Below are 24,293 nucleotides of genomic sequence, written 5' to 3' on the forward strand. Positions count from 1 at the left end.
TTGCCCTCTCCGGAATTTGGGGGTAGCCGCCTACTATGCTGCTGCCTGCTGACACAAAAAGGTGGACAATCGGGCCCTTTGTGAAGCCAACTCAGGGCTAACTGGTAGAGTAGAGCCCACCTGAAAAGTGTGCCACTGAAAGGCAGAGATGGTTAAACTACGGTGCTGGGTCTCCACAACTGAATACCTATCAGAGAGAATGTCTTACGGATGGTTATCCTTTTGTATTTATTTTTCTATTTCGGATTAACTATGCTTGAAACAAATCGGATTTCAATTGTGTAGTGGTATTTATTTTGCCGATGGATGCGTAAACATCAATACGTACACTGTTGGCACGATAGATTTGGTTGCATACAGAGGTGTCGCGCACCGCTGCTGTCGCCAAGGGAGCGCCAATGTGGATAGTTATCACTGGGGGATATACGTGACAGAACTGAATGGAATATCTATTTCAATCAACCCTGTCGGAAGGAGATGAACAGCGTGGGAACTAAAGTCAAATGTCTTGGATATGCATCTTCAAACTGGATTTGGTCCCGAGTGGTTTTAAGTCAGAAAAAGGCTTAAACCATTTAGTCTATGTTGTAAAGGTAGAGTATTGAAGTATCCAGCTTCTGTGCTGTGTTTGTACTATTGAACGGTCTTTAACACTAACAATGGCCACCATGTGTTTTTACTTTAGCCTACTAATTGTTGACTTGGACATGGCTCCAACTTAAATGTTACGTGATTCTGAGAAGCATATAATCTTCAGAGGCAAACATTTCTGAGATTTTCTTTAATCTTCCTTTCAGTTAAAACAACTGTAACAGGTGCAAGCTGTGCCTCATTCAAGTCCATTGGGCAGTCAGGGAATAGTCAAGATCATGTCTGACAAACATAAGGTAGACCACTTAACATGCTTTATTTCAGCATCCAAAATAATTAAAAACATCTCAAATTTTTATACATATACAAAATAGGTACAGATCCTCTTGTTTTAATCCCCCAACGGTGTGTCTGCTTCTCTCATAATTTGACGATATTTCAATTTTTTCTGTGTTCAATCTTTTCCAAAACCCTTCGCATAAAATAAGAAAACAAAACAAAACAAAATAAAACAATGGGGGGAGAGAGAGGGGTACTGCTAGAAGCAATTGGACAACAAAAGGGGGGATTTCAAAACGAAACAAACAACAACCAAAAAGTGTCAAAAGATGTTCAAAACAAAACAGACAACAAATCCACCTGCTTATTCTACACTAGACAGGACCATGTGCATCCTAACTACAGTATACCTCTTGCTAAGCCTCTGTTGCAGAGGTTTTAGCCAACACTTGAAACACATCTGTTACGACTGACATCAAGATAATCTGCTAATTTAGCACCTAAGGTCCTGCAAGCAAGAATGACAACACAATAGCACAATTTCAAATCACCCTCCACTGACAGGACCTCATGAAGAATAGCACCTTTTGCAGCTGTTACTTTCAACCATACTTCTGCCGTGTAAAATCTAACCTGGGGTTCACTAACACTGGGTAACGTGGATTTCCTTTTTGAGGTAGCCATGAGATTAAAAAAGAAGTTGAACCCATGTCTCTAATGCTGCTTTCGTGTGACTTCAGAAGGAACAACTGCTTCTCTAGGTGGGTACAACAACAAGACACTTCACTGTCATTTTTAAGATTTATTTGACATCACCTGAAAGTTGTACAAAGCATTTGATTTTCTTTTTCATTGTCCTTCCGCAGTGGTAAAAAAAAGTCACCTGTATCTGGGATGTTTTTTCTGTCAAACTCCAGGGGGGATTTTACACTTTACAAGTATATATTATTTTCTTTTTGCCAGTGAAACCATTGAGTCTTCTAAAGTATCCTCGGTGTTGATGGTAATAGTGGTCGCAAAAAAGCTTGATGACACACAACCAACTGTCTTCAGAAGTGCAGTTTTAAGCAAGTGGACCATTTGAACGGCCAAATTAAACTCTAGGGTTTTTTAAATGCATAGAAATGGGTTGAGAGGGGTGATTGCTAGAAAAAAACATACACACACAAACAATTTCAAGTCCAGATTTCTTTTTTACAAGAAGCAGACTGGGCCAACTTCAATGCCAAATTCCTGATTGGGTGCACCAACGTCCATAGGAGCGATGTCAATAATAGGCAGACGGGATGTTTTCGTTGTCTTGTAGTCGATGACTGTCTTGCCCCATGCACCAGTGTGCGACTGTGATGAGAGAGAAGGTGAAAAAGGCCCAATCAGAATCCATAGTTTCCATTTCCTAATCAATTTAAATCATTCTCTTCCTTCCCCCTTTACCCTTTCAAAAGATGGCTCCTGGAAAAAGCACTTTATACCAAGTTATGAGGAATAACATCACAGATACTATCCCAAAGCCCCTCACATGAAACCCTCATCTGCTTCCAACTAGTGACCCTTGTCCTATACTAACACCACAATCCCAAAAGCCCTTTCCAATTCCACCTTGACAAGACTACTGCTGCTCATACCCACAGTCTAACACCAACTACCTCTTCAAAAGGAGCAAATTCTCTCTTGAACCATTCCTGAGAGGAATGATTCTTTCTAGAACAGTTCCTGAGCGGACACAGACTAAGATACAGCAGAGAGTAGGTAACAGGAGGAAGGAGGACTCACCGTGCAGCCATCCTCGGTGACGCTGTATGTGAAGCGGCTGTTGCCCTCGGCTCTGATCTCGATCTCGTTGGAGCCCTGGAGCAGCAGAGACTTCTTGAGGTTGCCGGACTGCTGGTCCATGTAGGCGATGCTGTTCTTGCAGTGGTATGTGATGTTCTGGCTGGCCTCAGTGGCCATAAGGCGCAGGAAGGTCAGCTGGATGTTAACATCCTGAGCGTTGGAGCCTTCACTGCCATACTCAAACTGTAGGGGAAAGGAGAAAGAAATGGAGTTAGCATGGTTTGGAGTTAGCATCAAGGACACTTCATCCAAGAGAATGGTGCGATTATGGTCCTCTTTTCCCAACAGTTTGACCCTCCGAGGTTCTCACCTGGAAGCCATCGGTCATTGCCTCGCCGAACCAGACGTGCTTCTTCTCCTTGATGTTCTTGCTGGTGTACCAGTTCTTCTTGGGGATATCGGCCTCGGTGGGGTAGACGCAGGTCTCGCCGGTCTCCATGTTGCAGTAAACCTTGATGGCATCCTGGGTGCAGCCCTGGTCGGGGTCGATCCAGTACTCGCCTGCATGGAGAAGAGAGTGGATTGCGTCAAGAACATCCAATGTGATTGTTGTTGTTTTGAGACTACACAGACAGCAAGACTCACAAGAAACTAAACAAGCTTGTGTATACTGAAGATGTCTTTACACAATATGCTAAAGCTTGTCAGAACCAATACAGCTCCATGCTTTCCTCAAAGCCAAGCAATTTATTGACTAATGATGAGCAAGCAACCGTAGTCTAGAATGGGTCTATGACTCTTCGACTCACCGCTCTTCCAGTCGGGGTGGCACATCTTCAGGTCTCTGCAGGTGCGGGCGGGGTTCTTCTTGGTGCCCTCGGGAGAGCGGATGTTCTCAATCTGCTGGCTCAGGCTCTTGAGGGTGGTGTCTACCTCCAGGTCGCGGTCACGCATCACGTTGGCGTCGTCGGCGCGGAAGTGACGGTAGGGATCGGGGGCCTTCTCCTGAGCGGGCTGAGCAATGAAGCCCATGTCGAATCCACCACCGGGAGGTCCGGGGGGGCCAGGGGGGCCGGGAGGGCCAGGGGGTCCCTATATGTGGAGGAAGCAAAGGCCAACCAAGATAAGATGTGAAGAAGAATAAGAGGAGTACAAGGAGCAAAATATACCGATTTTGAAGTGGTTGAAGTGACTTACAGAGGGTCCCATCTCTCCAGAGCGACCACGGGGTCCGGGAGGTCCGATGGGGCCGGGCAGACCGCTCATACCATCCTTACCGGCGGCACCAGCAGATCCAGAAGGTCCCTAGTGTAGGGAGAGCCATAGCTTAATACGAAAGTGTAGACTATCCACATCATATTGTCATCAGAGAAGTGATCCCCAGTCATAATGTTGCTGTGCTGATAGTTGTGTAACAGTTGTCATAATGTGGGTCATACTCACTCTAGGTCCAGCGGGGCCAGAGGCTCCAGCAGGTCCTGACTCTCCAGATGGTCCCTATGGGCAGAAACAACAGATTAAGGTGCCTGTTATATCAAACACCAATATTACAGGGAGAAGGTTGAAATATCTCTTCCTTGTGCCTTTGCAGGCTTGTACGAATCTAGCTATTTATGGTTTACTGCATTTGGATAAAGGGTAGCGACCCATTTCCCTTGTTTATGCTGGAGTCACTTGTGTTATTATTGTTGATTTGTAATCAGTTGGGGGACTCACAGAGGGGCCAGGGGGTCCCTGCATGCCAGTGAATCCTCTGTGTCCCTTCATGCCTCTCTCTCCAGCCTCGCCAGCCTCTCCCTTGTCTCCACGAGCTCCAGCGGGTCCCTGGGTGGGAAAAGGACAGGAGTGTTCAGTATACCGTTTCCTCAGACTCAGAGTGGAAGAGCAGATGTTGTATTCATCGTGATGGTTTTATGAATCTTTGATGGAGTATATACGTACAGCTGGGCCACGGGGACCAGCAGGGCCAGCAATACCAGCGGGGCCAGCAGGACCCTGAAGAAGAGAGAAAGGGAAAGAGAGAGAAAGAGATATGACAATCAATTCAATTGATAATCCCAACTCGAAGGCATGTCATAAAGGCTATGTAGCTCAACTATTAGGAGCTCCAGTATATGCTATATTCTAACAGGACTACAAACAAAGACCTCAACCCCTTCTACAGCCTTAACTAGTTACTGTGCGATGGGCGGCCATTTTGAGGCTACAACAGTTGTCAACATACAGTACGGTCTCTGAACATTATCATGTCTGAATTGCCCCCAGTTATGTATTCCTCGTCAGTCTAAGGGAGTAATGGCGGGGGATCTGGACACTTACAGACTCTCCACGGTCACCAGACTTTCCAGCGGGGCCGACGGGTCCAGGGGCGCCAGGGGGTCCGGGGGCACCGGGAGCACCAGCAACACCAGACTCACCACGTTCTCCCTACAGGCAGGACAGAGAGGAACAGAGACGGGTCAAGAGAAGATCAAACTCCTGGACATGATCCCAATACATGAAACTATTGGATGCTCTTTCAGCCATGCAAGTAGTCGTGTAATGGTGCCCAGTGTAGATTGTCTACAGTATACCAACAGGCTGGTTCCCAAAGTGAGGGGGTGAATCTGTCTTGAGGACAGTGTATGAGCATAGCTCTCACCTTGGGTCCAGCAGCACCATCGCGACCAGCAGATCCCTCGTTACCAGGAGTTCCCTCACGACCAGGCTCGCCAGGTGCTCCAGCCAGTCCAGGGGGTCCCATGGGTCCAGGGGGTCCACGCTCACCAGAGGGGCCACCAGGTCCCTGCTTGCCAGGCTCTCCCTAAAGCAGGAAACAAAGATCAGGGTTAGACCTCAACCATAACACTAGAGTACCACTACTGAAGTAGAGCAATGGTGTATGAACTGTATGCAGAAGCTACTGCAAGAGCGTTGCAGTCGGCTGCCATCTTGGCAGAGCTAGCACAGAGGGCCTTTAGCATCGTTGTGACAGGCCTGTAGACTATCTAATCACTGCCTTACTGAAAACTAGGGATATCCACCATGAACTGTGTCTCCTCTGCAAAAGCCTAACGCATTTAACATGAAGTTCTAGAACTAGCACTCTGCGGTACTGACCAGTTGTCCGGCGAGGCCGGGGAAACCACGCTCGCCTCTCTGTCCGGGCAGTCCAACAATACCACGCTGTCCAGCAATACCCTGAGGTCCGGGAGTTCCAGAGGGTCCCTGTAGGAGAGAAGGACAAAAAGAGAGAATAGGTCAGATTTAAACTCCATCAGCGTGTATTACAGGTGCACTCCAAAAGGAGTATTAGTATTGATCTGGCTTGTCAGCGTAGGGTGTTACTTTGTTAGGGTGACAGTGACAGCCAAAAAAGGGGTACTTACATTGGGACCATCTCCACCAGGCTGTCCCTTCTCTCCCTGGGGACCAGGGGGTCCAGCAGCACCAAGCTCACCAGGACGACCGGCGGGGCCAGTCTCACCACGGTTACCCTTCTGTCCTTCCTTTCCACCGGGGCCTGGGGGCCCGGGGGGTCCGTTGTTGCCCTGAAAGAAAGAGGAGAGGATGGTTGAGTATGAGATGAGGCTGAAGTTGACCGAATACACCTGTATCAACGGCTGTTATCGATGACAGTATTGTGATCATCTAAATGTTAAGCTAATGCCTAGCTAGATGCTTGTATGGGCATCAGGCAATGCAGTTATGTCTTGGGTTGGATGCACAATAATATGTTGTATTGATATTTGTGCTGTTGTGTTGTGGGATTGCTGTTTTAAGCTATTATTGAGCGGTTTGCTTGCTTAGTGTTCGCCTATGGTTAAAGTGGAACCTATGGCCAGAGCCAGGGTATTGCTATACTGATGGATGACGAGCATGGTTCAGTGTGAATGGTATGGTGGTAGAGAAAGAAGTACTTACAGATGGGCCGGGAGGTCCAACTCTGCCAGCAGCACCGGGGAAACCAGTGGCACCCTAAAGAGAGAAAGAGACACTGGTCAACCTAGTGTATCAGATTGGGAAGCATGATACTACTTTACAAATGCTATCGTTTACAGTCAGACAGATGAGAGATGTTGGAGGACAAGATACAAAGTTACTTACAGGGGGACCAGCAGCACCACGGGCGCCCTTAGGTCCGGTGTTTCCAGCAGGACCCTGTGTGGACACATCAGTGCTTCAGTCAGTAAACGAGAGCAATACAAACATCTCTGTAATACTGCGGTCTTACAGGGGAGACCAATATAACAATACTCCAGCTGAAGTCGCTGATAGTACCATTGTAGGGCTATGATGGTGTCATTCATTTGTGTAATGACTTTAATGCGTATCAATAAAGAACTATATGATAATATAATAATATGATATATGCCATTTAGCAGACGCTTTTATCCAAAGCGACTTACAGTCATCCATGCATACATTTTACATACGGGCGGTCCCGGGAATCGAACCCACTATCCTGGCATTGCAACTGCCATGTTCTACCAATTAAACTACAGAGGACCATTTAAGATGGGTCAGGGTGGGTACCCAGTGGTCAGTCACACGTGTTATACCTGAGGTCCAGGGGCTCCAGTAGGTCCAGCAGGTCCTTGGGCACCACCGTCACCCTTGGCACCGTTATCTCCAGCCTCTCCCTTAGCACCAGGCTGACCATCAGCACCCTGAAGGAGAAGAGAGAAGAAGAAGTGATTGAGTGAATGTAGAATATATTGGTGTGGAGGTTCATCTAGACTGGATGCTATGGTAAAATAAGCCTGTCTAATTTAATGTCAATGAAATCAATTTAGAATCGTCATAGTGTGCAAGATGTTACGAGTCATCATCTTGATTGACAACTGATGTCTGTTTGAATTGAGGACGATTTCTGTGTGAATTGAGAAGTGATTTCTGTGTGAATTGAGAAGTGATTTCTGTGTGAAATGAGGACAGGTGAAGAGGTGTGTGTACTTACAGGAGGCCCAGCGAATCCAGCGGGTCCGGGGGCACCAGACTCACCACGCTCACCCTGGGAGAGGAGAGAGGAGAAGGTTAGGGTTAGTCAGGTCAGGACTGTGTTACGGGTCAGGGACTAGCATCATATGAGTGTGGGTCAGTTCTTTCTTCTATATGCATTCATTTCTACTTAAGTTTCATTATTTATTGCTCTCTTTGGTGCTCACTAGGTTCTGGAACCATTTGAGCTTTGCTTCATGCATTGTGGCAATGTGGTCTCTATTTGAAGCTTCAAGACTAACTCCCATAGAGAGATGCCTGTGGTATGGATGCATGGGGAACTATGTTTTTAGGTCTTTGTGCCATGTCTGTGGAGAGGTGGTAACAGGGTGGGACTGAGGTACTCACAGGGGCACCACGGGCACCAGTAGGTCCAACAGCTCCAGGAGCGCCAGTCTCTCCCTTGTCACCAGGAGCGCCAGCAGGGCCGTTGGGTCCGATGGGGCCAGTCATACCACGGATGCCATCCTTACCACCAGCACCATCAGCACCCTTGATTCCTTGGTCACCCTGTCAACACAAGAATAGCTGAATTAGTATAGTCGTGGGTTATACAGATACAGAGACGGATGAGTGCTTTTATGGACTCAGTCAAGTCCACTGTAGTGCCACAGAAGTATGAAGTCAAGGCCCACTGATGAACATGAATTTAGGCATGGAGGATGATAAGTGAAGGATGGCACCGGTACTCACTCTGTCTCCCTTCAGGCCTGGCAGACCACCAGCACCACGCTCTCCGGGCATTCCCTGCAGGCCAGGGGGTCCCTGGCCACCGGGGGCACCTGCGGCACCAGCCTCTCCCTTAGCACCATCGTTACCAGCAGAGCCAGGAGAGCCACGGGCACCAGCGGGTCCAGATGGGCCGGGGGCACCACGCTCACCGGGGAAACCTCTGTCACCCTGGGGTACGGAGAGGAGAGGGGAGAGGGCATCAACTTTGGTTCCAGAGCATCACATCACATGTATATAAGATGAAGGATGTTATCGATGTCAATGCTAATGTCTTTAGCCTGGGTCGGCTGGGTGCTAGTCTGTTGCTGCTTTAGCTGTTAGCCGTTGTCTTGTTTGGCAACAGTGTAGCTGTAGCAGTCTATCACCCAGGAAGTTATGTCTTTATTGTTCTGGGATACTCACTCTGGCTCCAGCGGAACCAGGAGCACCACCTTCACCGGACAGACCCTAGACAGGAGAGAGAGAGAGAGAGAGAAGATATTAGAGATTAGAGATTTGAGATCTGCATTTGTAATGCTCAATGTTCAGCTGTGTCAAGTCACAAATCTTGACAGGAAGTCAAGTGTCATGTAGTGATGAGTACCAAGGACAAGGCATGAGGCAGTGAGTGACAACACCAAAGGTGCTGTATTCCTGTAGTGTTCTTACCTGCTCTCCGGGCTTGCCAGTCTCGCCAATAGCACCTTGGGGTCCTGGAAGTCCCTGTTATAGAAAGAGACAAGAGAGAGACAGGTGAGCCAATGGCCAGAGGACCTGAAGTAGGAGGAGGTCTGTGATTGGTCAGATACTGATTATTGCCCATTGCTCAGGGCTGTACCTGGAATCCAGGAGGGCCAGCGGCTCCCTGCTCGCCTCGCTCTCCAGAAGGTCCCTATGAGGAGGAGAAGAAGTAGGAGAGTCGGTTAGGAAAATCAGTGTGACCGGCATAATGGTGGGTGGATGGGGGTTACCCCCATATAATGTAAGCAAAAACAAACTGAGTGGAAACATTTGGTTTGGTTTTGCAGTCTCCTAGGAGATTCCATGCTGGCTTGGATTAGTGATAGTGTGTTTGCTTGCGTGCAAGTGTGACGCAGTGTAGGTAATGCTGAAGAATGTTGTCCTTAAAGCTTTGGGGAGAATGGGAGTGAAGCATTGTGGGATGCTGGAGGGTGGAAGTGTACTTACGGCAACACCGGGGGCACCAGGAGCACCAACATCACCATCTTTTCCGGGAGCGCCAACAGCGCCAACGGGTCCCATAACTCCTCTCTCACCAGGCTTGCCACCCTCACCCTACAGGGGAAGACAAATACCCATTAGCTCATTTCCCATCAGAGAGCAATACTGTATACTGAAACCTAGGTTTTAGGCTATGGACAACTATGTCATACATTGCAGTGAAGGCTGCTGAGGGGAGGACGGCTCATAGTAATGGTTGGAATGGCGTCAATGGAATGGTATCAACCACATAAACCATATGTTTGATACCATTCCATTGACTCCATTCCAGCCATTATTATGAGCCGTCCTCCCCTCAGCAGCCTCCACTGATACATTGTGTTAACTCTCAATGTCATATTTAATTTCTCGAATCAGCCCATCAATTATTGTGCCCCAATAAGAGCAGCGAGAGACAGAAGGGTTACTCACAGCGCCTCCCTTAGGTCCGGGGAATCCCATGACTCCGGGCTGGCCTCTGGCTCCAACGGGGCCGGGGGGTCCAGGGCGACCATCTTGACCACCGGCACCCTGTCACAGGAGAGGGTAGAGAGAGAGAGAGTCAGTGACCACAGTGATATTGGGCGAAGTAGTCATAGGACTTCATCTTTATCAGTGTCGTTGATTTGGTGTTGTGAGGGTCAGGTGAATCTGTAGCTGAGGAACTTACAGAGGGGCCAGTCTTGCCATCGGGACCAGGGCTGCCAGGGCTACCAGTCATACCCTAGAGATGGGGGGCAAAGGTGAGAGGGCAAAGGTCAGGCACATAACAACCGTAACATAAGCACATAACATAGGCAGCATACACATCTTGATATGCCATATTAACATGAATCTATGGGTTTCATTCTTATAGTATCTATTAGCTGTTGAATAATGATCCAACACTGATCGTGTATAACAAAGGCCCAGTGATCTGAGACCGGCCACCTGTCTAACTCACCTTGGATCCAGGCATACCAGGCTCACCGTTGCGGCCAGGCTCACCTGTGTTACCCTTAGGTCCAGCAACTCCGGCGCCACCACGCTCACCAGGGCCACCCTATGATGGAGGGAGAGAGAGAGAGATGGAGAGATGAGTTTGCTGTACTTAGCTAGTGACCATAGCATGTAGCAACGTTTGGAGGTGCACTGTAGTATATACATTTGAACAAGTGGGTGGGTGTTGCAGGTGTGGATGTGTGTGTGTTCCAGGTATGTGTTTGTTTCAGGTGTGTGTGTGTGTGTGTGTGTGTGTGTGTGTAGTCACCTTGGGGCCAGCAGATCCATCAGCACCAGGGAAACCACGGCTACCAGGGGCACCCTGTAGGGGGCGACAAACACAACACAGGTCAATACCACAACACTGTCTGTCACTCAGTCAGTACCACAACATTACTGCTACCTCAGCGCCATAACACAACCATTCAGTAACATTACATTACTGCTCAGCGCTCACAGCTCTCTGGTGGCCAAATGAGGTGAAACATCAGGGTGAGGGCTACAGTTACATTTAGCAGACTGGGAACCAGAGAGGTTATTAGCTAGCTATTGGTTCCAATGAGCTTAGCATTCATAAGTCATAATGTGATTATTTATGTGTTGGAATAGTGACATAGATATCATCGTTGTGTGGGTGTGTGCCAATACTAGCTGTACTGTGCGGAAGTAAACAATGTATAAAAAGACAAATGTCCAAGTTCTTGTATAGCACTCTCCTACTGACCCAGTTCCTATAGGTGATTTAAAGCATTATATTGGATGGTTCAAACGCCATCATTTTGATGGGTATGGGGCAGTAATGCAATGGTGGTTCTTTGGAATAGTAGGACAGTGGAGCAGAGTATTGTGGAACACAGTTTAGTGAGGCAGGGGGAGGGTATTCTAAAAGTAGGAGATAGGAGGACATATGGGATAGGAGGACAGTGAAACTGAGATATTGGTCAACAGATTATAACACAGGGCTAGTTCCTTTATTATAGCATACATTCCTCCTCTCTCTCTCTCCTAAGAGTAAGGGGAAGGAGGACAGTGAAAGGGAATGGGGGAACGCCTACATGTAAAGGACAGGAGAACATTATGATGAAGAGTGGACAGTGTGTGACTATCTGGGGTACTTACGCGCTCGCCGGGTGCTCCACGGGCACCAGCAGCACCGGGCTCACCACGGGCTCCTCTCTTGCCTTCCTCACCAGCAGAGCCGGGGGGTCCCTGGACTCCAGCGGGGCCCTGGGTAATGGAGAAACAAGATGAAGGTCAGAGAAATGGAGGGTGGCAAGGCATTGTGCTGAGATGTGGATCAGTACAGTGGTAGAGTTCAGACACATATGGACTGCTGACTGAGTATGTGAGTACATGATACAGTGTATGTGGTATGGGTGACTTGGTGGATCGTATTTGTCCAAAGACTAAGTCAAAAGGTGTACTTACAGACTCTCCCTTAGCACCAGCCTCTCCCTTGGCTCCAGTAGCACCAACCTCACCCTAGGATGAAGAAATAACAAACATCATTATCAGATCCCACACTCAATGGTCTGTGCATTCTGACCAAGTTATTGCAACAACATACGTTTCAAGATAACATAGATAATTGTATTTCTTTACTATATTTAGTGATGGAAGTCAGAGGGAGCTGGACTTACAGTGTTACCCTTGGGTCCGGGAGCTCCACCAGCACCCTGGGGTCCGGGGGGTCCACGCGGTCCGGGGAAACCAGGAGCGCCAGCAATACCAGCAGAACCCTAGAGGAGGCAGCAGAGTGACAACAATCATTATACTTCCTGGATTCATTATCACTGAGAGACAAATCAGTAACAACAATATTGGTTATTTCCAAAGTTGAACAAATACCAAGACAAACCAATGACAACTAAAATCACTAGTTCACTGAGGAGTGGGGTGAGGTGTATACTTACAGGGGCACCCTTGGTACCGGGGTTTCCATCAGCACCGTTGTTTCCCTACAAGAGATACAAACCAAAGGGTTAGAGGGGAAAGTCTCACAAGGATAGCAAATTTAACTTCAAGTCACCAACACAGTCCAGAGGTGTATTTCACTAGAGGTTTCTGAGGGTGAGACTCACAGCAGGGCCAGCAGCGCCAGCAGGTCCGGGGTTACCAGCCTCTCCACGGGCTCCCTGGGGTCCCTCGCCGCCACGAGCTCCCTGGGCACCAACCTCTCCCTGTTGGGGTGAAGATAGACATGGTCAGGGCAAGAACAGAAAGAACATGGAACTAGTATTGTACTAGTCCTACCCTAAGTACTACCCTACACAAGTACTACCCTTTAGTTGTACTGTACTAGCACTACACTACCCCATCCGTCCATTCCCTAAGTACTACCCTACACAAGTACTACTCTAGTAGTACTATTGCTACCAAGTTAAGTACAACTGTACCAGTACTGTACTACCCTACTCCCTAGTACTTCCATATGGTTGTACTGTACTATGCTGCCATTCAAAATTCATATCCACATCATGACCCCAAATAAATCAATGTGACCTCTGACCCCACAAGGACACATGGCATGGCACAATCACAATAGTGAAGCTGGATAGACTTTCAACTGGCAGCCAACTACACACGGTTTCATGCATTGTGCAAATGGATACCACTATCTTGGAAACACTGCAGTGTGTACACTATTATTACCATTGTTGTTTTGTTGTTTTCTTATGTGCTAGAATGGATGTACTGTATCTCATCTACCTCTCCAAATACTGCCCCCTGGGAAAGAGCTAGAGGGTGAGGGTAGAGGGTGGAGGATAGAATGTAAGAAGGTAGAAGGTATACAGGTGTGTGAACACGGATAGGTGCAAGTTGACATCTTACCTTGGCTCCGGGGCCACCGGGGAAACCGGAGGCACCAGCGGGACCAGTGGGGCCCTAGAATACAAGAAAACAAGAGAGAGAGGATTGAGTTACAGTCTAAATGATGAATACCGAATAAGTGTGCTTGTGTACCAATATGTTTCTGTTGATGGTTGTGTACTGTGTGAATAGACAGCTGGCGTTAGTACTTACAGGAGGACCAGCAGCACCCGCAGCACCATCGTTACCACGAGCACCCTGCAGGAGAGAAAGATGCAGAGAGAGAGGCACAACAGGGTCAGAATCAACTAGCTACCACCCTTCAGGGTACAATTCCAATATGGCTGAACTGTAAACATAAATTGTAAACAAACAAAATCGCTGACCATTTAATGTCAGAATCCAACATGACACTGTAAAACTAAATAACTGACATCCTGAATTGTTAGAACATAAAAATATGGCTTCCTACTGAGACCAGTATACAAGACTCATGTTCAACAATATAGGACATTCAGGTAAATCAGGTTGAGGCATTTTGTAGATTGAGAGTAAGAATGGTTAGGTTTCCAACAAGCTAGTCCTGGACTGATCAGTAAACATCTGAAAGATACAAAATGCTTGGGAATTGTGATGACCCTTGAGCTACAGGAATAGGGTCAATAGGACTATGTTGTAATGGTGCTATTGCACCCCTTGTTTATGGTCACAGGCAGTGGTGTAAAGTACTTAATTAAAAATACTTTAAAGGAATACTATTACGGTATCTTGACAGTTTATTTAATTATTTTTTTTACCAATTGGTAGTTACAGGCTTGTCCCATCGCTGCAACTCCTGTAAGGACTCGGGAGAGGCGAAGGTCGAGAGCCGTGTGTCCTCCGAAACACGACCCCGCCAAGCCGCACTGCTTCTTGACACAATGCTTGCTTAACACGGAAGCCAATGTGTCGGAAGAAACACTGTAGCGTGCATTGCGCCCGGCCCGCCATAGGAGTCGCTAGAGCGCGATGGGACAAGGACATCCCGGCCAGCCAAACCCTCCCCTAACCCGGACGACGATGGGCCAATTGTGCGCCACCTCATGGGTCTCCCGGTCGCGGCCGGCTGTAACAAAGCCTGGGATCTAACCAGGATCTGTAGTGACGCAGCTAGCACTGCGATGCAGTGCCTTAGACCGCTGCGCCACTCGGGAGGCCCAGGTATCTTGACTTTTACTCAAGTATGACAATTGGGTACTTTTTCCACCACTGGTTACAGGGGGTGGTTTTGGGGTTGACTTACAGCAGCTCCGTTGGGACCAGCACGGCCTCTCTCACCAGGCAGACCACGGGGTCCCTAAAAGAGAGGGAGAGATATTGGCACGGTAAGTAATCATGGCTGCCATTCACATTGCTACTGTATTGCAGAATGCTAAAAATGACTGTGATCTTCTCTCTACACTCATATTCTTGTGTAGGTCTGCTGACAAAATGGAAGGTGGGACTCACCATGGCTCCAGGGGCTCCGTTCTCACCAGATGCACCACCCTCTCCCTGAGGAAGGACAAACAGACACACAGACAGACAGGTCAGTGAATGGGGGATGAGAGAGGGGAAAGGGGAAAGGGGGGATGTGTGTGATTTCAACATCAGTAGGAGAGATGGAGGAGAGGGGGTCTCACCTTGGGTCCAGCAGGGCCAGACTCTCCCTTTGCTCCATCAAGACCGCTGAATCCCTAGAGAAGGAAGTAGAGCGTGATAGAGAGGAGAGAGAGAGAGAGGGAGAGAGTGAGGACAAGGTTAGAGGACAGGAAAACAGGGCAGATTCTATTGCTGCTATTTGTGAAGTATAGGCTGATGTTGCCACCAGACACTGGTCCAAGATCAGTTTCACGAGCATCCCCTTCATGGTTAAGGTTAGGCATGGGGACGTTTAGCTGATCCTGGATCTGTTCTGGAGAGCAACTTCTACCAGGACAGTTTGGGGGTGCGATGACTCACTCTGTGTCCCTTGATGCCGGGAAGGCCGGGGGTTCCGGGGAATCCACGAGCTCCCTGGAGAGAGAAAGAGAGAGAGAGAGAAAAAGAGAGCGAGACATGTTATCAGTGCAGTTGATGTCTTAACATCCCTTGAAGTATTTGAGATGTCTCATGGTGTCTGACTATTAGGTGCTATTGCTCGACACTAATGTTCTAGAGTGAGTGTATGGATGGAGAATGACATTGCGACTCACCTGTGGGCCGGAAGCTCCACGCTCACCGTTGCGACCAGGCTTGCCAGACTCACCCTGGATGGGAGGAGAGGAGGGTCGGAAGGAAGGAGAGAGGGATGGAGAGGAGGAGACAAGGTGAGGAATAAATGATGATCCAAATCCTTCCGCTTTATGAATATCTTACCCAGAAATTGTCCTGGGACATAGATGGTAAATGGTCGATTTTAATGATGGATATAATGGTGACTTACATCATCTCCGTTCTTCCCAGGGGGACCAGCAGCACCACGGGGGCCCATGGGACCCTGTAAGAGATAACCCACTGGGTGAGAAGGGTGTGTGTGTGTGTGTGTGTGTGTGTGTGTGTGTGAGTTATCTTGATGTGAGAAATTTCATTACAATTTGTCAGTGATGGAAATAATCTAGGATCATTTGACATTAATCTAGAAATCATAATTAATGGGTAGGTCATTCTAAACATTATTGGAAGATGGTGATGGGTGTGTGTGTCTGTGTTGTGTGTGTATGTGGGGGTGGGGGGTGACCCTGTGACTTAGTTGGCTCCATTCCAAGCATCAGGATAGGGAAAGACCTATGCAGCAGGTAATGGGTGGCTTAGTAGTCTGGAGGTTGTTTGGAAGTTGTTTTTTAAGTGAAGCTATTGTATGTTGAGCTATTTTTCTTCTTTTGGCATTGTATTGCCCTGCAGAATATGATGTAGAATTTAGCTCAAAGTGTGTGTTTATGAGGGATTGAGATACTGAAGTGATATTGAGATGATGGTGTATCATTTTCTGGAAGATTCCGGAACGAGATACTCACAGAAGCACCAGCCTCACCAGGCTCACCAGGGGGGCCAGTGAAACCCTGAGGTCCCTATAGGGGGAGACAAAGAGACAATGTCAGACTATGATGTTCATCCATCCAAAAAACAACATTGTTTAGTTCTGTTGACAATGGGCTATGAGCTCATGGGACAATGAGTCCTGTGGGTCAAACATTCCCACGGTCATTATAGTTATCGAAGACTGAAACTGAATGTAAAAAAAAAAAAAGGAACAAAAAAGCAATAAAAATAGTCAACTAAAAGTAAAGCCAATGACAGACACTATGAGCTAACTAAAACTGAAATAAAATGACAAGAACTAAACAGACACTAAATAGAAATGGTCAGGAACCTATAAATTAAACTAAGTTTACATTCAGCCATATATGCTTAAAAAAAACAACGAAACAACTCGAGAGCGACTTCAACTCCCATCATGCAATTCACCTAGGGTCATAAACTGACCTCTTTTTGACCTTTGACCCCAGTTCTCTTCACTTACATGACAAATATAACTTAAACAGCTAGAACACAAAGGGAAGGGATACTTACACTTGAGCCAGGAGGTCCAGGGGGACCACGGGGACCCATGGGGCCCTGTCAATCAAAAGGAAAAGAAACGATCAGTCAGTTATCGACCAATCACATCAGTCTTCCCATTAGAATATATATTTGAGAAGGAGCCAACTGACCAAAGGATCAACCAAAGGTTGGGTGGGCGAGGGTTAAAGTCCTTCCAAAGTATACATTCTATTGCCCTACAGTCACATCATGAAGAGTAATATTAGAATACTGGTATCAGTAACTTTTCAAGGCATCTACACAGTGGTAACACGGGGTTTGATGCTATTTTTGAAGTGACAAAGTAGGAAGAGTCAAAGTTTATGCAGATATCGCAAACATGTAATGTATGGTGTTAGTTATTTTACTCATATTGTTACATAATGTGGATATGGAAGTACATAAGACATGAAAATATCATATTTGTTTTATGGGATAGTATTTGCTGTGACCTATGGAGTACCACAGAGGTCAATTTGTAGAACTTCTGCTGAGCAAAAGTCTCTCATGGCCATAGTTTTTGGTTGTTCCTAAACATAAAACAGATTCCACAAGTGAGTGATACTACTTGGCCAACAGGCTCTGTGTAGTTGTATGTCCATACCATGGGGCCGGGCATGGACATGCCACCACCGCTCTTCTCATCAAAACCACCAGACATCTGAGGGGAGAAGTTCTGTAGGGGAGACACAAGGGAGAGATGTGTTACAGTCAGTCAGTATTGGGAATCATGAGAACAGTGCTGTGATCTCGACATACAGTATATGGATGGGCCTAACACGGCTAGAGAATGCAAGGCACTAGGCCTGTCCATATCAATGACAGATCTGTTCATATCCATTTCATATCTACAGGGTGACTACCTCTCTGGCGTTCCCTAGCTGTGTTAGGCATTATCTCCCTGTCCACTCCTGGCTGGGCGCTGTCCACCTGACCTGGTGCTGAAATACAGACTGCACTGCACTCTAACCAGGATAGCTTAGCATTTCACCTCCCGTGCTCTTGCCTCTACTCTTTTTGGAGGTGTATCATTATGATTTGTAGATTTCCATTCTGAATAAAATAGCACAATAGTTCCTGTTGTATTTACTGCGCTAACACTCTATTTGGAGCCTGTCCAGACTATATTGAGATCAGTGATTTGTGACATCATAAGAGGGTGTTGCTGTGTTCTCCACCCAGCTGTCAGAATTAGCCACTTTCTCCCATTTCTTTAAAACAGAAGCTGCCCCTAATCTCTGATCTAGGATCAGTTCTCTGTCTAACGCATAACCTTTTAATCTTTCGACCTGGGTCAAAGCTGACTCCGGGTCAGTGCTAAGTAGGTTAAACGTCCATCTTGGCCTGAGATACTTACTCCGCCGAGGCCAGGGGGTCCAGGGGGTCCTGGTGGTCCAGGAAGGCCGGGCTGGCCGGGAATACCATCGTTGCCGGGGAAACCAGGAGCTCCCTGCAGGAGAGACAAGAGAAAGAAGCTGGTTAGTCATGAACTATCACAGAGACATAGTAGTAGTCATTGAATATAGAAAAGGGCTTCATTATTATCTATGGGGGATAAGGCATCAGTGAAGAGTGACAAGGGAAAAGCTAACATAGGCCTAGGGTTTGGGGTGAACTCAAGGCATATAGGCCCCTAGTATATTAGAAGCATATTGATGGGTCATATCTGTAATAACTTCAGATTACTTGTACATTAGGCCATCTATCCATCTGTCCTTCCATACATCCATCTATCTATCTGTCCTTCCTTCCATACATCCATCTATCTATCTGTTCATCCAACTGTATACGTATCTACCAGTCTGTCAGTCTGTCAATTCATCCATCCATCCATCCATCCAACTGATCAGAGATAAAATGACACGCATGGTCTCAGTTATAAGACAATCCCAAGTGACTTAAGTCATAAAGATCGTAACACTACACTGTACCCACTTTAAGTATTTGGTTAGGGCCAACCAGTCACTGTCCCAGATATTGTGATTGTGAGAACCACATTATTCTTCTAATTCATTTGAAATGGAGTAGAATTCCTCAAGTTAAGAAATTGTATTTCTATTCCAATAAATGCACACTATATCTGCATATGCTGGCCCAATACAAATCCCCACATATCTCAAAATACTAGTCACCAAATGGGTATCTAGACAGGTTGGGCTTTGGCTGAAGTATAACATCTATACCAATTGAAAAATATGAATTGAGATTTAAATAATGAAGATAGTAGTCAACTATTTAGCCATTTAGCTCCAACAGTAAACTCCAAAGACTCTGGATGTACATGTCTATCCATTGCCTTCGATAATAATCTAACCTCATGTCAGACATTACCAACATAAAAGCAGAATCTACTAATAGCTAATATAGGCCAAAACTCTGCTATGAGTATTATGAGCTAATACAACAGTCATTATGAGTGATGTGCAAGATACTAGGCCTGTCCTTTAAAACTGAGACAAGAGGCACACAAGTACAAAAAGACACCAGAACATAAGGGCCAAATCCTAACTTGGGATATAGGTGCAAACCTTTAACGTCCACACACCTCTGTCAATGGAGGATTAGTGAAAAACTGTGACTTGAAGTTTTGCATGTATCTCATGTTTGTTAGGTTTTGGCCCCCAGAAAGTGAATACAAAGCATGATAGAAATAAGGAAGTGAAACGTACTGGCTCTCCCTTGGCTCCACGATCACCCTGGGGTCCCTATTGGAAGGGGAAATAGTAGCATTAGGTCATGGTTGTAAATGAGGATGTGGTTCTTATTGTCCTATGGCCTTACTAGATGTGCAGTGTAAGATCAAATAGATTTGTTTCAATTATGTGTTTATAATGAATCAACAATCAAAAATACATGTGAAGTACACTTTAAACATTAACAGTAATACAACATCGAATTATATTAGCCTTATCTGATAGTTAATAACAATAAGGATCATAATATCATATTTACCTCAACCTTTGGCTCCTGGAAGCCTATGGTAGTAACAGAAAAACAACAATTAGATTAAAATTTGAACTAGCTGAAATAGTCTGAACAGTAAACAAATTAAATATTTGTAGTGTGCATTCAAATTGTACATTAGGCCTATGTTATTAGATTTAGAACTAATAGGGGCCTACAATGTCTGAACTAGGCCTAATGAAAATGTACACAAATGCCCAAATTTGAGACTAGGTCAAAGTTGAAAGGAAGGCCAAAGGTAGTTATGAGGTGGCAGTGCTACCAGACTGGACATGCGCATAATATGTGCCTGAAGCACTGAATAGTATCCCATCCCATTTCGGAAGAAAATGGGGGAAAATGACTGGTGTGATTGGAATAAAGGTAAATCCAAGTTTATTCCTCGTTGGCCATCCATAAAATGCTGTCCAACCCCTTAAAAGTAAAAGCCGAACAGTCCCTCAAAAAACTTTTCAAAACTGATTCTGGGAGCGCCTGCGCCTCTAAAGTAAACTCCGTGAGCGCATGAGCGTTGCGTCGGGAGGAAATCGGCGTACCGTCGTCGGGGCAGATGGGGCAGCATTCGTCGTGGGGGATCACTGGATTGGGGCAGTCGGATGTGTCCTCGCAGATAACTTCGTCGCACATGACGGTGCCGCTGTCGCACACGCAGATCTGGCATGGCTCGGGTTTCCAGACATCTCTGTCGTTGTAGAATTGACCGTCCAACGTACAGCTGCCGGCGGTGCCTGAGAAAGATGCAGAGAGGAAATAGTTTAGAACACTCGCCTTCAATGTTGACCTAGAAAGGCACGGATGCTCATGTGATGACGCCTTGACCAGGTGATGCATACGAAAATGTATGCACTCACCAAAAGTCGCTCTGTATAAATCAGCGTTTCCCAACTCCAGTCCTCGAGTATGCCCAGGGTGTACACATTTTTGTTGTAGCCCCAGACAAGCTCAACTGATTCAACTTGTCAACGAATCATTAAGCCCTCAACGAGTTGAATCAGGTGAGTTTGTCCGGGGCAACAACACAAATGTGTGCTGTTGGAGGTACACAAGGACTGGAGTTAAGAAACACTGTGCTAAATGACAAATGTATTTGTAATGCATAAAGTCTTGATAGGAATGAACAACAGGACAGAAGGCCTGGAAAATTACTAAAGTAAGGCCTATTTCCTACATTTATGTTGACAAATATATTTGAAATGTAAAATGAGTTTCCGAGATAACTTGCCTAAATATTCTGAAATAACTTATTTTTTGGAAAGATAAACTTGAAATGGGCATGGTCTAATTGACTCAAGAACCAAAAACACATATTTAAGTTTAATTTTCTTAATGAACCAGAAAATCAATAGGTATTTCTGATTATTTTATTAAAGTTAGCTGGCAAACTCATTGATTCTGCTTTGTAGTATACTCATCAGGCCTCATCAGGCTTGACTACCTCAGAAAATCTGTCTTGAGTTTGTTTATTTATTGTTGGATATACAACCAGACTAATGAATATCCAACTAGACATTGCATTTCCAATGTAGGCCCAGCTAGCGCTAGAAATAGTTCTAAATAGCCTATATTTTATTGTATTGGTGGCTAATTTGTGGTCTTTGTTTAGCCGAGAGCCGGACTACCTGTGTCCAAACCAACAATGTTGGTCTACAGGAGTTACTACGATTTGACTGTAGAGGGCGAAACAGTCTAAAAATGTCCCACAATAGGCCTATAAAATTCCCTGACTGAGTCAGTGGAAAAGGTCCACGTCGTCTATGCTGTCCTCCAAACGCTGCTGAAATAATTGAAAACTGTCCGGTTGGCATGCGCCAGCGTTTTTCCCTCAGTGGAAAGTTTCCGAACTCTGAATGTGTTATCAATTATCATAAAAAAATTAAATGGGAGGGTAGGGGGCTCATCGAAAGCGTTTAAATGTTGGTGGAGTTGCATGTCAAAACCACATGGTGGCGCTACAGGGCCGTAGAGCGAATTTGCACATCTGTCCGCCCCAGATGCAACTAGAAACCCTATACTCAACCAGTCTAGACAATTTGACATCATACATCAAATAACTTAAAACTGCTTATGTAGTTTGTCTATAAGTAATGCATTTAGGTTCTTATCCTTTATCTCTATTAGAATACACTTTTTGTAAGTAGCTACCTAGGCCAAATAACTGAGCTTGAAACTATTATAGGGAATTTGCGCATGATGATGCTTTGTCCTCTCCTTCAACGTTTAGGTCACTGTATTCTTTCTACAAACGTTTTAAAAAAACATATTTGAAAAGATGTAGCCTACCTGTGATAAATGACTATATGCTAGGCTATATGCCATTTAGAAAAACTCTAGGTTCAAAATTTCCATCGTTCAGGAATGACCCTGTTCCTTTTCCACTTGGCTGACATTTAGCCTAAGGCTACGAATTATTGTTCAATAACCAACTGAATACATTTATCCTTTATTTACAGACTGTTGAGCCATATAGGCCTATTCAATTCCACTCAATCCAATGGGCAGATATTTGGCAAGCCTTGTAGCCTTCCCCTCTATCCCGTACATGCGTTCTAATATTTCCAGCTGTTAAAATGTACCTCCAGGGCATCAAATAACGAGTGGAAGGGAAAGCCTTGGAACCTGTACCAACTCGTTCCAAAGGCACGCGTGAGAAGGCCCACAAGCAATGATGCGCATACACTATGCTCAAGCTGCAAGAGGTAGGCTATCCTTATGAATCCCACAAAAAACAGGTAACCAGTCAACAATCAATAAACATTTACCACAGATAAAGAATAGAAATGTATCCTAATATGCATATGTATCTGAATGGCTCAGTCGTCACCAAACCTTTTTCCTATGAAAATCACTTTTCTCCTTCAACCCACCGTCTTTCCATATCAATTTCGTTAAGACAATAGAGGCAAGGATAGACTGAAAAGTGAAACTTACGATCGTCCTCGCCTTGTCCTCTTGCCAAAAGCACTGTTGCGCTGAGCAACAGCGCTAACCGAATATCCACAAAGCTGAACATGTCTAAATATTAGACATGTAGACTCTTTGAGGCGAGGGGGAAGTTATTTTTTCCGTTAGACTCCAATCATACAAGTAGGGTCCGGTCCTCTGTATTTCCAATCCAGACCCCGCAGAAAACTCCCTACTGCCTACAGAAACTTTTTGCCCTGCCTTTTATATTCCAAACTTTTGGGGAGGTGCTGGCCACACCAGAAAGCTCCAGCATGCTCATGTTCATGAAAAAAAAAGTCCCTCCTTCCATCATTGCAAAGGGGGTGTCATAGGCACTTTTTCACCTTAAAGTCTCAGGAAACTTGGATCTTTCTAGATAAAGTGGAGGTTTAGTAAAAAATCATCCCCTATCCTGGCTTAGACAGACGACAGGACATGACATCTCCAAAAGTCGATTGGCGAGGAGGGCCTGGATAGCTAGCTCACTGTCTGTAGATTCTTCAGGGTTGCAATTAAATAGAAACGACTTGTGCACAGGAAAGGGACTTCAATTAAGTTGCTTATCTCGCTTGTGTGTTTCCAGGCAGATGTTAATTTGTTGTCAATATTGAATGCTTTGCAGTTGTAGCACGGTCTTACTTTTACGAGTAAAAGGTGCCACATCAACTTGGGCACTAAATTGGGCATGCACTGTTCCCTCAGGAGCTGCGGTTTCGTTGCCATTTATTGTGCTGTGGGGATGGATTGGCTGTTGCTTAGCAGGCCTATACACCTCTGTGTCTAGGCCTGGGATATTTCTGATCGAAATGTATCTATCGGAAACGTTTGCCTACATTTTTGTTTAAGGTGAAATTGCTCATCGAATGAATCCAGATGTGGGGCACTATCGAAAATATTCCTAAGATTATTTTCGTTTTTGTAGTAAATGTGTTTTGAAGTTCTATGACCGATCATATTGGGAGAGGTGTGCAGGCTTTCGATAACACATGGATATTCGATAACCTGTTGCATGTAGCCCATCATCATCATATCGATAAGGATCCTGATTTGCTGAAAGGATGGCTGCTAGGCCTTACTGAGCTACAGTTTAGGGGAGGAGTGTGTGTAGTGTCGTTATGTGGCACAGTGGAACATCACAGTTTAGGCTATAGTATTATTTTGGCTGCAATTTTAAGTTTTTATTTCACATTTGTTCATGGTATAGTTCATAGGATATGAGCTCCGCTTCGGAAGGTACGTGGATTGAGAGGTCGGAAAATGGATTGCCTGTGGATTGCCAGCACTTCTTTAATCTTGGCATCAACCCCACTACAGGTCGCCTGAGGAGAATACCGTCAATTAACTCCCGGTTATAGCCTGTTTGAAGAAGATATAGCTGATTCTCTCTGTGGATGGAAACCGTTCATTCTTCTACTTCTGCTGGTCATGTGTACGCTGCAGAACTTCTGTGCACAGCCATA

The 24,293-nt window shown here is 45.8% G+C and overlaps 1 protein-coding gene and 1 long non-coding RNA gene across 2 annotated transcripts; one reads left to right on the top strand and one right to left on the bottom strand.

Moving 5' to 3' along the window:
• Positions 1-883: 883 nt before the first annotated feature.
• LOC121550483 (collagen alpha-1(I) chain) lies at positions 884-23,031 on the bottom strand. The gene is made up of 47 exons (XM_041862751.2): positions 22,819-23,031; positions 20,427-20,618; positions 19,879-19,901; positions 19,596-19,631; positions 18,284-18,376; positions 17,531-17,602; positions 16,918-16,962; positions 16,362-16,415; positions 15,791-15,844; positions 15,561-15,614; positions 15,328-15,381; positions 15,009-15,062; positions 14,836-14,880; positions 14,630-14,683; positions 13,561-13,605; positions 13,369-13,422; positions 12,618-12,716; positions 12,450-12,494; positions 12,177-12,275; positions 11,965-12,018; positions 11,656-11,763; positions 10,805-10,858; positions 10,499-10,597; positions 10,226-10,279; positions 9,988-10,086; positions 9,523-9,630; positions 9,173-9,226; positions 9,004-9,057; positions 8,758-8,802; positions 8,317-8,523; positions 7,972-8,133; positions 7,583-7,636; positions 7,185-7,292; positions 6,730-6,783; positions 6,547-6,600; positions 6,012-6,173; positions 5,743-5,850; positions 5,285-5,446; positions 4,963-5,070; positions 4,585-4,638; positions 4,360-4,467; positions 4,087-4,140; positions 3,841-3,948; positions 3,453-3,735; positions 3,014-3,204; positions 2,644-2,886; positions 884-2,211 (listed from the first exon to the last, which is right to left on the bottom strand). The coding sequence occupies exons 1-47, from the start codon at positions 22,898-22,900 to the stop codon at positions 2,065-2,067; spliced, it is 4,350 nt and encodes a 1,449-aa protein (XP_041718685.2). The 5' UTR covers positions 22,901-23,031; the 3' UTR covers positions 884-2,064.
• On the top strand, positions 14,625-15,608 carry LOC121550484. Its single transcript, XR_005996963.1, has 3 exons — positions 14,625-14,711; positions 14,805-14,914; positions 15,524-15,608. It is a non-coding gene; the product is annotated as an uncharacterized LOC121550484 (long non-coding RNA).
• Positions 23,032-24,293: the final 1,262 nt, after the last annotated feature.

This window comes from Coregonus clupeaformis, chromosome 35 (genome assembly GCF_020615455.1).
Source record: "Coregonus clupeaformis isolate EN_2021a chromosome 35, ASM2061545v1, whole genome shotgun sequence".
Taxonomy (NCBI): domain Eukaryota; kingdom Metazoa; phylum Chordata; class Actinopteri; order Salmoniformes; family Salmonidae; genus Coregonus; species Coregonus clupeaformis.